The sequence below is a fragment of the Diabrotica undecimpunctata genome, chromosome 5, assembly GCF_040954645.1.
Source record: "Diabrotica undecimpunctata isolate CICGRU chromosome 5, icDiaUnde3, whole genome shotgun sequence".
NCBI classification, from domain to species: domain Eukaryota; kingdom Metazoa; phylum Arthropoda; class Insecta; order Coleoptera; family Chrysomelidae; genus Diabrotica; species Diabrotica undecimpunctata.
This window is the reverse complement of record NC_092807.1, coordinates 93514570-93532141: the sequence shown is the minus strand read 5'-3', so window position 1 is coordinate 93532141 and position 17572 is coordinate 93514570. Positions and strand designations below refer to the sequence as shown.

The following is a 17572-nucleotide window of genomic DNA, read 5'->3' as shown; positions in this document are numbered from 1 at the left end:
TGAGTTTACCTAGCAACCAGTATAATGTATACAAACTACTGTCAAAACATTTTGAGGAAAAATATCGGTCGTCAAAGCACTATATTATAAAACGATAAAACATACAATATTGGTGGATATTATAAAAAAATATACCTCATTTCTTTTTACTTCTTATCAGTATTTTCTAAAAACTATTTGTTAAAAACCATTTTATAATATAGAAACATAATTATCACAAAATAGTAAAGTTTCTGCAGTATTGCTGAAGCAATGTGTTTGACAAAACCAACGACACGAAATATCATTTCAAATATTTCAGATGAAGTAAAATTACAAAGTAAGCATAGTAAGTACAATCTTATTATATTGTAATAGATATATTGGAGGTTTTATAGCAAATGCTATCGTCTTCCATTGTTATAATGTCAAGTTTTGTTGAATTTAATGGGTAAATATTACAGTTTTAACATTTACGGTGAACCTTATATTTGTACATATTTATAAGTCAAAATTATATCTACACATTCAATTCCTGCTCTTTATTTGCGAGACTGTTCGGTGTTCTATTTTTTATTTACACAAATCTTTCTTCTTGATGTGCCATCTACTATTAAATGAATGGCAATCATCATAGCAATGTGAACCTTCGATACCGTTTCTGTGAGCAAGTAAACGGAGGTACAGATCGATCATTATATCTGAGCGGGTCAAATTTTAGCCATATGTGCGAAACAGGGAGAGAAAAACTATTCAAATAATTTGAGATAGAACAACATTATTTATTGCATTGTGAATCGTGAGATTAAATATAGGGGCTAGTTTTTCTAAATTTAAGGGAATTTCGAGAAGTTAAATAAATAGGATAAGTCCATGATAGAAAGCTTTCTTCACAGGAGAATAGTCACTGGGAGTAAAACTTTTACACGAAAACCTTTTAGAGCAATGTAAGCATGGGTTTAAGGTATTCTAACCTTTAGGTTGGGTTACCCTTTTCTTCTTTGCAAATTCTCTCTTTTGTGGATTTGTAGTCCTCTTCCTTGATCCATTGTTCCATCTTCCACGCTTACAAAAGAGTCATGAATAACTTCACTCATCCTAATTAATATTAAATTGAATATTACTAGCTCTGAGACTCTGAGACACGGTAACAATGAAGCTGAACAGAACACTGTAAAAACTCCTAAACTCAAATAACAGAGCATCAGGGGTAGGGCGAATGCTGTCCTGAGATTACCTGGTTGTGACTAAACCTTTTCTGATCAACCACTTATAGTGGACAAAACTTGTTTTATTTCGCTACCTATATTTCATATGTAAAAATTTATTTTGATAAAACTTTTATCCATTAACATGTGGGGTTAAAAATAAGCTTTAAAATGACACCAAAATCTCAACAGATGATTTATTGTGACATTTCGTTTTTTGAACGTCACCTCCTCAAGTATAAAATTGTCCAAGTGTGTTTTAAGAGTCATTTTTTCGTTTTTGCCGGACATTTACTAAATATTTGTATACTGTTTTAAAATTTCCAACAATTAAATATCGTCGTTTAATTATCACTCATATCGGAGATGATGAAGCATTTGTTCATTACGGTTTGATAGAATTGGTTTGAAACTATACGCAAGACTACCATAAAGAAATTACTTCTAATATTTTCAAATTATTATTTTCAATATTAGTATTTCGGTTATTTTCGTCACTTGATAGATTTCCTATCGATCAATTATATCGTAATTATGGACAATGCCAGGTACCATTCAAGATAAAAGGAACCATTACCTAATAGTGACTGGAAAAATAAAGAGCTTTTAAATTGGTTAATAAGCAAAAAAATAAAAGTAAAGAAGGAATACTCAAAAAAGACTGCTTTCACAGTCATGTAAATTACATTCACCAAAGTTGAAAAAGTAGATCTAGTAGTATCAATTCGCATTTTATTTTCGTTAATTATTGTTTCTTTTTTTTTCAGACAGAAAAATATGCTCAAATCTTACTCTACAGATGTCTTTATATTTCAATTCGATTTTTTTACCCGTTTGGTCAATTGTCATTATTCTTTTTATGAATAAAAATGTAAGTAAATATTTTGTATAAGATCTTTATAAGAGTTTCTACTATGTATATTTCAGTACCAGTCTTACGATGAACTGTATAGGTATATATCGGTTACTGTTGTTAGCACCATATTTGGCGTGGAATTCTTAAGGATTTACTTGGGATATGAAGGCAATCTTAAGGATAAAGTAAGTAACTAGTTCTTTAGTAATTTTTCATCTGTTTTATTAGTATTTTTTATGCTTATTACCTGTACTCCAAATTATTCCTGGATATAAAAACTTGCTAAATTTCCATCGAATCAACATCTTTCAGTAACGATTTATCAGTTTGTAAAAATACAACTGTGGTAAGCATACAAAGGTGCAATCTACTTTCATGGCCATGTATGAAACCAATTTTATTGATATTGTTTTATCTTCTTTGAAATGTGTTAATGCTATCAATAAAAATAATTCGTGTGGATCAGCTAAGTTACAAAGCGACGAGGTCAAGTAAAAGAAAAACCCCAAATATTAGCATACAATTGATATTTTTGAGTTTTCGTAAATCCATTGCCTGTGAACTATGCAACACACACTTATAACAATTAGACTTAAAGACAGATCATACCCTAATACGAAAACTTCATGGATTTCTGAAAATTAAAACAGTAAATGTTAAAAAAAAACGAGAACCATATAAAAATTGCTATAAAACTACAACGAAAACTCACAGAATATGCATTGCAAGAAATCTGGAAAAGATTTGAACAAACTTTAATGGAAGTTAAGAAAAACCTTCATGTGCTCGTGTTTTAACAAAATTCATAGACACGGTGCGTAGACGGCAGTTAATGTGTTCAAGGTATTAGAAACCATAAAATTGTTGTCCATAAAATGCAATCCATATAATTCAAAATATTTGGCGTTAAGTTAAACTTTATTGGAAAAAACATTACATTTCTCTAGTTAACACACTATTAGAATTATTAATATTGTTTTAGATTCCGGAACTGGCAGGATTTTGGATGCTTTCAATACTACTTCAGTTACCCCTTCAAGGTTTTTTATTATTCAACCCTTATTTCGGTATGTACGTATTGGAAATCATTGTCCAAGCTGTAATGTTTATTCTTCTTTGTATACAGCTCATATCTGGTTACTGCGCTATTAAATACACTGCATCTGAACAAACCGCAATATATAAGTTAAAGAAACAGAAGCAACAAGAAAAGGCTACAGCAAATAACACTGATGACTGTTTAAATCAGAAGAAAGGCGAATGTAATGTAGAAAATAATCAATAAATGTAAATTAAAACAGTTGTGTTTGTTTTATTTGATATTTATTGTATAAAATTGAAAATTATTAATTAAAATCCTTGAAAAGCTGATACTATATAATACAATAATGGTATCTTTGCGGTTTTTGAGTCATCCATTACGCCAAATTTAGTCGTTAGAACGTCTCTGCTCAGTCTTTCATTTTTTTGACCAGATTCTAAAAAAAAAACAAGATAATGAGAAATAAAAAACATTTTTCTGTAGCATTGTAACATTTTTTTTATAATTAGATTAGTAACTAATTATTATATATTACTTTAAGATTCATTTTAAAAACCTTTTGCAATTACCGCAGCTACGCCAATGGCCGTATCCAAAAATCTCCCTTTTGCACCTAGCCGAAACGAATGAGAGATGCCGATATAGTCCTTTATGAGAAGGTAACGGTACTTTAGATTTTGTATCTTTATATACCTAATTCTTCGATATCGTTCAGCTTTTTTATTTTTAAAAGAAGTACCGAAACATACAGATTACTTGATGGCTGCTTTGTTAGAAATTTGAGAGCAATCTTCATTTTTTTGGAAACAAAGAACATTTACGCCCCTTTTTTATAGCGCTAGGAAGAGAGTAATAAAATTTGTTAAACTTCATACAAATAGCTTTACCTCAAAGAAAATCTTTCTCTCGATATGGTACAGTTATTTGCCTTTTTGCTTCCCTTTTCAAAAAATAACGTTATGTTTATATGTTTCCGCCGAAAATTAAAATAAGTCCTATATAGGTTCTTGATAAGAGGAAGTTCTTCTGGGGATGATCCTGTTCTACGGAATAGTTTGTCCAAATTGAGAAAAAGAGAATCACTTTTCGTTGGGTAGTGTAAGAGATTAGACTGACTTTTGGTTGTGTCGTCTAAGAGTTTGGACGTTTTTCTTTCTCTGGGAATTTACCTATAAGTGTATATGTACACTTTTATTGTATCTCAAGTATCTAACACCCGAGTAGATCAAATATATATTATAAATTAACTTCAGTGTTTGATACTAAAGTTGAGTACAGTTTAAATTTAGTACCATTTAAGAGGCAACATCATCTAGAGTTAGTGTAAGTGGTCTTCCTATTAATATTAGCTCCAATTATCTCCAAAGTAGATTCTACGGGCTATTTTCGACAACATTTTCCTGATTGGTGGTTAAAGCTAATTACCGATGCAATCAAATCCTCTAAGGAACAACGATTTCATCAATTGCACTTTTTAGAACTTTCATTAACTTTTTTATCTTTTCATTAACAAATATTAATTAAAAAACATTCATTATTTAAATAAAAGATGTGCGAGTAGCTTCTTGTCAACCAAGTGAGGGTTGATCCTTATTTTAATTTTTGGTAAAACAGATTGTTATAATCTTGTCTCTGTACTTCTGCAACTTTATTGTAAATTAATTTAGTATTATTTTGTACTTGCTATAAATTATTACTTTTAAAGCCAATTATCTCGAGATAAGCCTAAAACATTAAGGAGAGATATTTATATGATCTACTCTTTTGGATTTTTTTTAAACATCAAGTTCTTCTTAATGTTATATTTTATTTATACGTGCATTTGTCTACGTGTATTACATTGAAAGATTTTACATTTTTTTACATGTTACGGTAGATTTATTTGTATTTCTTGTATTTGGAATTCACCCGTCTGGTCATTCAGTTATTGAATATATTTTGTTTTGTTTACCTACTGAATTTTATTTATCTACTAATAATAAGTTTCCTAATAATAGAGTATCTCTGAATATTTGCTAATAAAAATATTTATCTATCACGATATCTTCGACCAGGAGAAAGATCATGCTGTATATGTTTGTAAGTAGGTGGACGAATTCCACCGAACATATTATTTATTATATGTTTATGTAGTGTGTTGACCACCTTTATTTAATAATTAGCTGTTAATATCTTTTCTTATATTTGCTCTCAGAACCTAATTATTCCTCTTTATCTCTTCGTTTCTAAGGTTTCTTAATTTTTTACTCTGTAACCCCAAAAAGTTAAGTGGCGCTCTTTTTCTTATCTTCTCTTAACTTTGGTCATTTTACATATCTCTCTTGTTATCTATTTCTCTGTCTTTTCTAATCTATCTTATCTTTATTATTGTTTATCTCCAATGCTCCAGACCATCCCTTTCCCTTTTTACGGTACTCTGATGTGCGATAGGGGCCCTCTTTCAGCAAAGTGCTTATCGTGTGGAAGTCCTGGGTACAAGAACTCCAACATGATATCCTATTCCGATCAAAGCAGGTTAGCGTAAGGCGCTCTTTTCCTGCTATCTCTGGTGAGATTGTATTGTTAATTTTTTTTGGTGGCTTTCGTCTTTTTGTTAGTAGTTTTGTAATTTTTTTGGTAGCCGAAGCCGTTTTTTGGGTTTTTTTGTAACTTTTGTCGAGAGATGTCTGAAAAGGAATTAGTCATTGTTAAAATTGTCAGTGCTATGTGCTGGTTTGTCTTCTGTTGATAGAGCTACGATTATATAGACTTTATTAGACCAGATTTGCTGTTTTGGTCTTTTGTGCTCCCATCGAAGGCACGCATCATACCTTATTATCCCTCACAGTATTGGATTTGGGGTTCTCTAGCTCAGCAAACTTTGTTCTGGCTTTTTGTTGTGTAGCTTATATATTTTTTTGTTTGATTTAGTTATGTGTCCCGTATGAGAGATGCCTATGTTATTATTGGAAGGATGATGCTGTTAATCACTTTTATTTTCGTTTTTGTCTTAATCTGTTTCTTCTACCTACCTCTTAAGCTATTGCCAGAGTGGTAATAAGAGGGTCCTCTTATTGGCGCTCTGGGTGTTGTTGTTTTTTGGATTTTTTAGTCCACACATTGCGTGAAGGCTAGTCCTTGATCCATTGTGACTATTAGGTATTTTGCTTTTCTTTTTTATTCGATGGGATTTTTTTTGCACTGTCGGATTTTCGTCTGGGTTTTCTCTTCTCTTTTTGAATATGACTTCTTGCGTTTTTTCTGAGTTGATGGCTATTTCCGTTGAATACTCCATTCTTCTGTGTTATCCAATGCTATCTGTAAGTTATTTATAGCTACATAAATGTTTCTGTGTTTAGACGCAATTGCTGTGTCACTGCATAAAGACTGAGTAGTGTTCCTGGTGTTCTTGGAATATCGGTGGTATTTACGATATTTTAACAACAGTTCACACTGACAATTCTCATTATGTCTGTTATACTTATTTAACATAAACATATTTATTAAAACAAACAATAATACCTACACAAATATACCCAGATTGGTTAGTTATACCTACAGTCCAGGATATGAAGGTTTTCTGCTGAGAATTTTTTTTTATGTCCGTGGATTGGCTTAAAATTTTGACGGTAGGTAGCAAATAGCTCAAAAATCAAAATATACCCTACGCCAATATGTGCTTTTCCTCTGGGTGTGGTTGCCACTCCAATATGGAGGTGGAAAAAGTTTAACCGTGGTAGTCGCTAGAACAGTGAAATTTAAGATAAAAATATTCTTCAGAGTTTTTTAGAAAAGTCAATATTTTTAGAGTTATTCGTGACTGAAATTTCACAAATTACACATCAAAAAAGCATGTTTTTAAACGGGTTTTCGCAAATAACTCGAAAAATTTAGATTTTATCAAGAAAACTGCTGTATATAAAATAAAGCTTTTAAATTAAAGAGTTTACCTTTTTTGTTATTGTCGAAACCTTAATATTAACAAAGTTATGGCTGCTTGAAAGTAGACTTATATTTAACAAATACAAAAATCCTAATATATATGATAATGAATAACCGGAAAACGATAAGTTTTGTATAGAAAACTAACAGAAACTCTTTTAAAGAATTAATCCTTAGTAAAAGGTATATAATAAAATACCCAAACGGGCTATATCACAAATACATTACAGAACGTTTTCGGAATGTAAATTCCATCATCAGTGTAACCTGAAAGTATATAACCACTTTAATTCAAAAGAACGTAAAATTTAAAATGTTGACTAAGGTTATGCAAAATGTGGTTAATACTTGCAAATTATATATGCTATGAGCCACTAAAGTATATGGGTGAAAACCCTTTAAATGTTATTAATTTATAGATATGTTACATTATTAATTATATCATAATTAATCCTTAGTAAAAGGTATATAATAAAATACCCAAACGGGCTACATCACAAATACATTACAGAACGTTTTCGGAATGTAAATTCCATCATCAGTGTAACCTGAAAGTATATAACCACTTTAATTCAAAAGAACGTAAAATTTAAAATGTTGACTAAGGTTATGCAAAATGTGGTTAATACTTACAAATTATATATGCTATGAGCCAGTAAAATATATGGGTGAAAACCCTTTAAATGTTATTAATTTATAGATATGTTACATTATATGTTATTATAAATTAGGATGTTTAAGTTACTGTTGGAATTGGTAACATGGCAACGTATGGCTCTACATCGGTTACATGGTCCTGAGACAAAGTGTCTTCGAGGACCTGTTGAAAACAACTGATAAAAATGACAATATTGACATGTTAGGACGGATGTCGGAACAAAGCAGTCAGTGCAACTTACGGTAATTGTCTAAAAATGACAGAAGCCAGCATTATTTAACCTTTGAATAAATTAAAATTATAATAATATAACAGTATCAACCATCAATGTTGTAGTCTGTAATGTGAATTTGTCCTATATTTAAATTGAAAAACATTGAAAAAATTTGTTTTATAAATTGATTTAGGTAGACTGGAGTACATGAAATTTTATAGGTATCGATAGGCAACCAACTATACATGTGTCTAAATTTGTTCTTAACTAAAGATTTTAACAACAGGTCCAGTATGTTATGAAACATTTGGGACCTAGGAAATAGTAAAAAAGACATATGTAGGAAGATGATTCTATAAAATTTGTTGTTGAGGAGTGATATAGTAAATGATATGTTTGAATGTGCTGTTGAGATGAAATTTGAATATGAAAAGAATGTTTTTGTAATGTAATCTTCATGTATTACTTAACTTACAACTTAAGCATGGAAGGCCCTCTATGTCAGAAAGTGTAAAAATTTCCTAGAAAGAAATTTCCTAGTGGATCTTTTAAAGACCTTACAAAAATCTTTAAAATTACCACCGATAAAAGTAATTTACATAAAAATTAAGCTAAGTTATAACTAAAATAAAGTCCGCTTATATTTTTTGTGGCGCAAAAAATAAAAAGCTCACCAACGCGAAAACCACTGGTTGAAACTATTTGTTTTTCATTTAGAATTTACTTCAGTAAAGTCTTCAGTAAAGCAACCAGTTTTTTGTATTCTAGCACTTTTTCTGTCACTTTATACTCGAATTTTTTCAAAACTAAACCAGATAAACTTCCAGAATGTAATTTTTGTATACACATGAAGTAAATTGTGAATTAACAACAAATAGTTTTAACCAGGGTGGTTTTGGCGAGTGATTTTGTTACTTGCCTTAATTTTATGCAAATCACTTTTATTAAACCGTATTCATTTTACAAATTCCCAATCGTCAATAGAAGCACGTGAAATCTAAACAGGTTCGTACTGATGTGTATCATATAATTTTTAAAAATATTTACTTTTGAAACTGTTAGTGTAAGAATTTCTTGAAATTTAATCATTATATCACAATTAAACTAAACTCTAAAATATGACACGACCAGTAAATAACTTAACAATAACTGTAACATAAATATAACACAATATATTAACTTAAAACTCAACACGATACAATTTGAATTTAAAATGCTGGCAAGTTTGGATCTGTAACATGAGAATCTGTCTGGCTTAAGGTAATAAATTATATTTATTAGCCTCTTGACGAATGAGACGGGGAATATCAACACGTGCTCATGTTTACTGATGGGAGTTTGCTAAATTAATGTACTTTAGTGTTATTTTAAAGGTTTTTTTTAAGTTTTCCATTTACGCTTATTCAACATCATTGTTAGTATTAAGTTTAGGTAATAATTAAAAACAAATCTCTTTCTTATTATAAGCTTCATTTTATATCCAGTTAGTTTTCTCGACAAAATCTACATTTTTCGAATTATTTGCGAAATCCCGTTTAAAAACATATTTTTGACGTGTAATTTGTGAACATTTTCAGTCACGAATAACTTCAAAAATATTGACTTTTCAAAAAAACTCTAAAGAACATTTTTGTCTTAGAATTCACTGTTATAGCGACTACCGTGTTTTTTTTTTTGATAAACTTTTTTCACCTCCAAGTTGAGGTGATAACCACCCCCAGAGAAAAAGCACATATTGGTATAGGGCAGATTTTGATCCTTGAGCTATTTTTTAACTCCTGTCAATGTTTCAATCATATCGATGCAAACAAAAAAAAATTCAAAGGTTTTCTACTATTTTTACCGTCATATACAGAACTACTTTTGCCCTTTTTCTTACTTTTAATTATTTAAACTCGTCAATTAGTTTGTCATAATTAATAGAGTTATTTAATAACTCTTTTTGTGTATAAAGTAATAATTAACTATTTAATTTTTGTTGGCCTAATGTGGATCTTAAAAACATTTTGTTCTGGCCATTGTTAATATCCATCTGGCTCTTTCGTCGCTTGCATTGCTTATTGGAAGGGTTAAATAAGTTCCCAAAATAATAATATTATTACTTTAGAAACTAAAATGACATAGAAATGTAAATAAATTTTGCAGTTTAATTATAAACATTCTTGTTTAGAACATCTAGTAATATTTTTCAATTCACTGTCCAGCTTACCTGCAATTAAAATTTGTTCAGTATAAAGATATCCATTCCATGCCAGGTATTCTCTAATCAGTTCGTTTATCAATTTTGTTTCCTCCGGTACTTTCGGTGGATCGGCACATTCAAAGTCTCGGTTCAACACCGCCATCACACGAGCTCTTATTTCTCCATTGACCCTACCTAAGGTTCCATCTTTTTCAAGGGACTCCTTGATAGCTACAAAATAGTTGCTGTTTTAAAAATCCCAAAAAAAGAAAGCACGTTAACAAGGGTTCAAAAGGAATAAAAGCCTTAGGAAAACAATAATAAGGAAATACAACAATGTTATGTTGAACGAGCTGTACAGTTAACAAGGTTAAACATCGCTTTTGAGATAAGGTTAAACCATCACAGATTTCCAATCTGCTCTTGGGGCCATATCAGACCCCACAACAAAAAATAAATTAATAATATGCTGTGCATGATCTATCCGGCCCTACATTACTCTACCTAATAAGTTCTCAACAAAGACAAAACATGTAGTCTGAACAAAGATAGAATATATAGTGACATGTGACATGTGGCATGTGACATGTCTTTTCTCTCTAAATCATTGACATCATAAGCCCTAGAATATAGAAGACAATCAAAAATCAAGGAACAAGAATTACATAATAGGAAATTTATAGTGTTCATAAGGCGCTATGAAGATGGTATCAATATTATCTTTGCGGACCGCTAGCCTTTCATTACTCAGTGGTGAAGCGCATAAGCCGGCCACGTCACTTATCGCTTGACAGTCATCCTCAACGTGTGTTGATTGTGTGGAAAGTTTTTACGTTGTGTTATATTTTTTATTGTTTCTCCGAGATATTCGCAGGTAACCTATTAAATCTATATATTCTTTTAAATAATAAGGTTTGAGGTTATTGTTTGCCACTAATACAGTAATAGACATATAATACAAGATATACTGACTGCTGAAATATAGTCGCGTTCTCCCAGTGCGATAGAGAAAACTGACGTAAAGCAGTCCCTGCATCTCTGTCTAATGAGTCGGGTTTATGGACCACGTGACCTTCTCATCGGTCATTTAAGTCACGTGGTCGATAAATCTGGCAAATTAGAAAAAAATGTAGGGACTGCTTTGGATCAGTTTTCTCTGTCGCACTGGGAAACGGGCTGGTATTGCAACGATCAGTCTATCTTGTGTTATATGTCTATGAATATAGTTCATGTAATGGTTTGATTAAAAAATTATGACATTAATAAAATGTATGCTATAGTCGCCCAAACCAGACCCCTCGTCGTTACCTAAATCAGACCCCTTATTTTTTAGATTTAAAACTCCGCTCTTAGTAGTTTACACACTTCTGTAATTCTGTTACAAATTCTTAAAATCAATTAAATGGAGAAGGTCGAACAGAGAAAGTGGAGTCCGTCCAAAATGATTCAGGCCATTGATGCAGTTCGCAGATGGGGTGGAACGAGGCGCGTAAACATTTTAATCTGCCGAAGACAACACTAATGAGATTAAGCAAAGATAAGTACAGTACGCCTATCGAAGCAGCACAAACAAAAAGACGCAGACCTATAATATTGGGCGCAAATCTAGAAGAAGCGCTAGTCCAATATTGTTGTTGTTTAAAGCCACAGGACTATATCCACTGAACAAGGAGCTGTTTTCTGATGCCGATTATATTGAAAAAGCAAGCAAAATGCGAGATTCGGCAGGTAATGAAAGCTTTATAGGGATTAGTGAAAAATGTGTTATAACGATTAATGAATCAATGATCAATGAATGAAAGTTAATGCAGAGTTTGACCCTAATCAACCGTCAACATCTTCGGCAGATCAAGGCAATCCTGTGTTACCATCTACATTTGACAATCCTCATAGACCCAAATCGTCTATGTAAGCCCGTTCGAGATCATTCCAATTCCAAAAATCAACAAAAGTACCACCAATAGGGGACAGAAAGCCTACAGTTCAACAACCATCACATCTTTGCCTTATAAATCTAAGTTGATGAAATCTAAAATGCTAAAGAAGCCATAAAACTGAACAGCAAGAACGTGCTCAAGGTTTCAAAAGCAACCGCGACGGAAAACTTTTTTCGCAGCAGGATCTTCTATAAAAGGGAAAGAGCTAGTAAAAAATGTCAAAATTTTGAACAAAATATAAAAGAATCAAGACACTGAAGATGAAATCAGTGTCTCTTCTGGAACATATGAATTGGACATTATTACGGGAATGTCACAATTTTAAGAGGATAGCGGTTTGTGTATGTTTTGTGACAGAAAATATTCGAAAGATTGTAAAGGCGAACTTTGAGTCCCATGATGTATTCGTTGTGGGCCCATGCGGATTGTGCTGGGGCTGATAAAGATCCATACAGCTGCAAGTCGTTGTCCTAAATATTTTTGTATCTTTTATGTATTATATTGGAAAAAATAACCTTCTGAAATTGTTGCAATATACTTATATTTAAAAACTAGATCATGTTTTCTCTTATTTAATACCTTTTTCCAATTATTTGTACAACTTTATTCATAATTTTTAAGGGGTCCATTTTTAGCAACTATTTTTCGAACTCACCAAATGCAAGATTTTGGAAAATAAATATTTTTATATTAATTTTTAATTATTATTATGAAAGGTAAATATAAATGATTCATAACATTATAAAGTAAATGGTATGTACAGGGCTATATCTTCGAGCCCATTAGACCGATTTTAACTCACAATGTCTCATTTTTTTTTTGTTATAATGTTAACTCCTTCATGAAATAATTGACAAAACCGCAAAAGATAAGTTTTATTTCATAGGTAATAAAGAACGAAAAGAAAACTTTAATCTTTTACAAGATTCAACAAGAACAGATAATCTTTTAACTTTTTACTTCTCTGTTAATGTCACAGTTTTTTGGTACTAAATTTCATGCAGTTTTTAATTTAAACCTGCTTAGAATAAATACATGATGACTAGAAATGCATTGATCGAGAGCAGTAAATCAATGTGAAGAACCGCTATTTCGCGTCACCTTCTCGTGGCGCTAATTCCGTGACAGTCGCAGCAGTTTACTATAAAGAAAAAAATTCATGCAAACAAAACTTAGGATGACAAATATGTTATTTATCGATTTTAAACATGCTTACGAGTCCATAAACTGAATGATTATGTATGCGAATGGCACTTGGGTACGAGAAATAGGGTAACAATGGAAGAAACCTTTTCAAGACAGTTCACGGTGAATACAGGTTTAAAACAAGGAGATCTGCTATCAGCAAATTTATTCAATTTAGTATTAGAACAAATCGTAAGAATATCAAATATGAGCACAAACAGAATTATTTTCAATAGTAAGGAACAGTACATAGAGAATGAAAAGGTTTCTACAAATTTCAAGAAAGAGGCGAAAGATACGAAGTAACAATAAACCAAACAAAAACGCAATATATGGAAATAGGAGAAGACATAACAAATGACATCAAATGATAGCAAATATATAAAAATGAAAAGAGCAGAGTCTGTCTACAGTTTTCAGAATTTAAATACTTAGGAGCAACCATAACGACCACGGTAAAAATAGACACAGGATTAATGAAGGGTACCAGAGCGGTATAGTTACTAAATTCAACATTGAAAACAAAAAATGGGGCAAGAGTAGATAAACTTTGAGTTTACGAGACATAAATCAGACCCACGATGATATATGATAGCGAAACGTGAATTATGAAATAGCAGGAAGAAAAGAAAATGGAGATTTGGGAAAGAAAGGTGCTCAAAAAAATCTTCGTAGGACTAACAATACTATCCAATAATCCAGGGAAGAGAAATAAATAAAGCATTAATACACATGCTGGAAAATCAATAATTACAGCAAAAATACGAGCCCAAAGAACTAGATGGCTTGGTCGCATTATATGAATACTAGAGAATCGAAATTTTAAAACAATAATAAAAGATGGAAAATGGTAAAAAAGAAGAGAACGTTCAAAGAAGAAATAGTTGGAATCAGTAAAGCAAGACTTGTCATAAAGAGTCGTGAGAGATTGGAGGGCCAAATTTGTGATACAAAATATACTTTATCTATGCAAGTGGCAAATTATACCTAAAATAACCACTATAAAATTTTATATTACTTACCCTCAAGTAAATCATTTTCAGTTGGGTCGCTCATAATAAAATACTTCAGATTAAAATGTTTGTTTGTATTTATCGTTGCTAGGCAACTGTCAAGTGACGCTGTCCAGACCGGTCTGCATTGGTTGTTACAAACATTTAGGTGCAAGTTTGTTCTATGATATCACAGCTCAAAGTATGCATTTGTATTATTATATTTAATATAGCCCTATTTATTATTGAAAAAACAAAAAAAATATATTAAGAAAATAGCAATAACACAGATGTTTTATTCAGGCAATTCAGGCGCACTATCAGACCTTTATTTAACGTAAAATATCCCGATAGATCAATCAACTTTAAAAATACTGGGACCCACAAATCATTTGTATTCTGTACTGGGACCCTGATTCCTAAAGTCGACTTTACACTACATGATTTATTATATAAGAATATCATATGAGATTGGTTATGATTCCTCGTTTCTATGATGTTTTAAAAAATTATGTTTAAGTACATTGAATGATAAGTTGTGACTTATGACACAGAATAAATAACAATCAGAATGCTCACTCTCAAATGCCGCCTTTGAAGTTTGTCAGCACGCGATCGCCATATTTTAAACGGAAACATAGATTCGAATTAAGAAATTTCTGACAAGCTACGACAGAACTGTAATTTAATTTTTAGAGATTAGTTTAGACGGCACGAAACAAAACAGTGATTACTCTGTTAAAAACTGACACCTGACACATTACAGTCGAGTATAATTAACTTTTTTTTTTAAACAAATTTGCCGGTTCCTCCAGACTAAACACGCCGCGTCTGCTCTCTATCAAAAATCTTCCAAACCTCACTTCACTTCCCATAAAATTTCACACTGCTACTGTTTAGTATTTTTCATACAAAAATGCGTGCACGTCATTCAAGATTTACGACGTCAGAACCCCACAGTGTTGCCAAAACATCAGAATAGTTAGTAAGTAAAGAATTTTTAAAATGTCAACTATTTATCAAACTACTATATTAACAGTAAATACACTTAGTTTTAAGATTACTGCAACACACTAAAATACATAAGAAAACATTTTAATACAAAATTATATATTCTAAATTTTAAACTTACCTCTTTTAGACTATTAATAGTAAAAACGTCCCGCCATTATTTCTTGTTTACGATAATCTATCTTATATGAAAGCTTATCAGCTTTCTATAGACTATTTAGTTGTTTTGGCATACCACAATCACAATACATAACAATAAATAGACAGTTGTCTAATATATTTAATTAAAATTATTATTTTGTGGAATATTAGACTTGAAGAGTTATTTCATAAAATTTATATTATTAATAATAACACATGTTTTTAGTTATTTAATCAATATAATTCTAAAATTCCCAATATAATGATGATTACATTTTTGTGATTATTATACCATGTTGACGCCTATGAAAGATTGAGCAGTTCCGCATGGGTTTCGTATTATTAGCTGTGTTACGAAAATTTGAACTTTAAGGTTGACGTTCTGGAAATTTTAAATATAAGTGACGCCACTTTATATAAATTGTGACGTGCACGCATTTTTATATGAAAAATACTATATTACACATTTGTCTGTATATATTTTCTATGTACGGTTTGTCAATGCCTTGGTTAGTTAAAGCTTCTATTACTGGCTTGGGATATATAGAATCGAAAGCCTTTTCGAAATCTATAAAGGTTAATGCTATCGGTATTTCATATTCTCTACTCATTAGATCTCGAGGTGTATGAATATGATCCATGTTACTGAATCCACTTCTGAAACCAGCTTGTTCTCTCGGCTGTGCAGCATCTAATCCGTTTGTTAATCTAATGTTGTTGAATGATGTTGATGTGGTGCATATGTTGTATATTATTGGTAATAGACGTATAGGTCTGTAGTTTTTGACATTCTCTTTGCTAGCTTTCTTATGAGAATTATGTTTGCTGTATTCCAGTGGTTTGGTATGCATCTCGATCTTAGGCAGTTCGTAAATATGCCTGCTAAGATTTTCCAGGTTTTATGGCCAGCGTATTTAAGCGGTTTCACTGTTATACCATGTATTTCAGCTGCTTTACCACTTTTCATTTTTGTAATTATCGATTTTACTTCTTCCGGAAGGACTTCTGATACATCTTCTTGGTTACTGATTACTTCTTCAAGTGTGTCAGAGGCTTTGTATGTTTGTAATTCTGGTGTTCTCATGTGTTAGAGCAACGATTTGCTTCTTCCCAATGATTATTGCTTTTCATATTTTCTTATAGTTTTTCCTGTTTTCAATTGCATTTTCTACCAGTTTTTCATTGTACTTTCTTATGTCTTCCTTAATACTTTTCCTTATTGTGTTACAAAGTTCTGTGTATTGTATTCCTTGTATGTTGCTACTTACTTTTATTTCCCTTCTTTATTTTAGCACTATTTTAGTTTTATTAGACAGTTTACTATGTTCATTTTGTTGTTGCGGGCCTCGGATCTCTTTGGCACTATCAACGATGATTTCCATTATTTGAGAGCTGTCGATTTGGTCAGATAATCTTTTATTAATTGTCCTTTGGTAGTGATCTGAGTTTTCTGTTAGATTGTTAATATTTATACGGTTACTCTTGGTTTTGTGAATAATTGTATTCTTTCTAGTTTCAGATCTAGAACAATTTTTGCTCTGATTGCCTATAGTCTATTTGAAATTTATTTATTATACTGACATCTTTTATTGTAGAAATCTTATTAGTTACAATGAAGCCAATTTCGTTCTTAGTGATTCCATTTGGTGCTATCCAAGTCCACTTTCTGTTCATCTGTTTACATTATGTATGTATATATTTATATATATATATATATATATATATATATATATATATATATATAGGTATATATTATTATTATTTGTGCTTGCTCTTTCGTATATTTTTGTTTCTGTTTTTTTTAATTTATCCGTCTTTCCATTTAGACTTTTTTTTGTAGATAATATGAGCATTCCCTTTTTGTTGGAATTCTAATCTTTAAAAACACTGACGCCATTTTTAAAAAAACTTTATAACTTTCGTGGATTTCCCACTTCCCTAAACAACCCTGCCTATTATTTCTAATGGCTGACCAACGGTGCCTTCGAGACACAAAGTGTATAAGTTTACTTCCAAGTAGCTCGGTTTCCTGTCTCTTACAGTATTATGTAAGCATACATAATATTATGGTAGAACATGAGGTATAATTACCGAAAGGTTTTTAGATGTATTTCTTCCTTCTCGTAAGTTTTTTTGTCCTTATAATTATTATGTAGGAGTAAAAAATATTCAACAAAACTACTTTTTTTCCACAAATTTATTATTGTATTAAGGAATTACATTTAATAGTTAAATAAATACGTAGA

The 17572-nt window shown here is 31.2% G+C and overlaps 2 protein-coding genes across 5 annotated transcripts; one reads left to right on the top strand and one right to left on the bottom strand.

Moving 5' to 3' along the window:
• The first annotated feature begins 61 nt into the window (after nucleotides 1-61).
• Nucleotides 62-3458, top strand: LOC140440691 (transmembrane protein 17-like). Of its 4 annotated transcripts, XM_072531054.1 has the most exons (5): nucleotides 62-328; nucleotides 1955-2058; nucleotides 2115-2228; nucleotides 3026-3110; nucleotides 3170-3308. In XM_072531054.1, the coding sequence occupies exons 1-5, from the start codon at nucleotides 253-255 to the stop codon at nucleotides 3193-3195; spliced, it is 405 nt and encodes a 134-aa protein (XP_072387155.1). In that variant the 5' UTR covers nucleotides 62-252; the 3' UTR covers nucleotides 3196-3308. The 4 variants fall into 4 exon arrangements, with proteins under 4 accessions (XP_072387155.1, XP_072387153.1, XP_072387152.1 ...); XM_072531052.1 differs by having other exon boundaries at nucleotides 62-319; nucleotides 3026-3458; XM_072531051.1 differs by having other exon boundaries at nucleotides 3026-3455.
• On the bottom strand, nucleotides 3332-14363 carry LOC140440692 (centrosomal protein 20-like). Its single transcript, XM_072531055.1, has 3 exons — nucleotides 14205-14363; nucleotides 10088-10291; nucleotides 3332-3521 (listed from the first exon to the last, which is right to left on the bottom strand). Exons 1-3 carry the CDS (start codon nucleotides 14236-14238, stop codon nucleotides 3394-3396), a joined length of 366 nt encoding a protein of 121 aa, XP_072387156.1. The 5' UTR covers nucleotides 14239-14363; the 3' UTR covers nucleotides 3332-3393.
• Between the last annotated feature and the right edge of the window lie 3209 nt (nucleotides 14364-17572).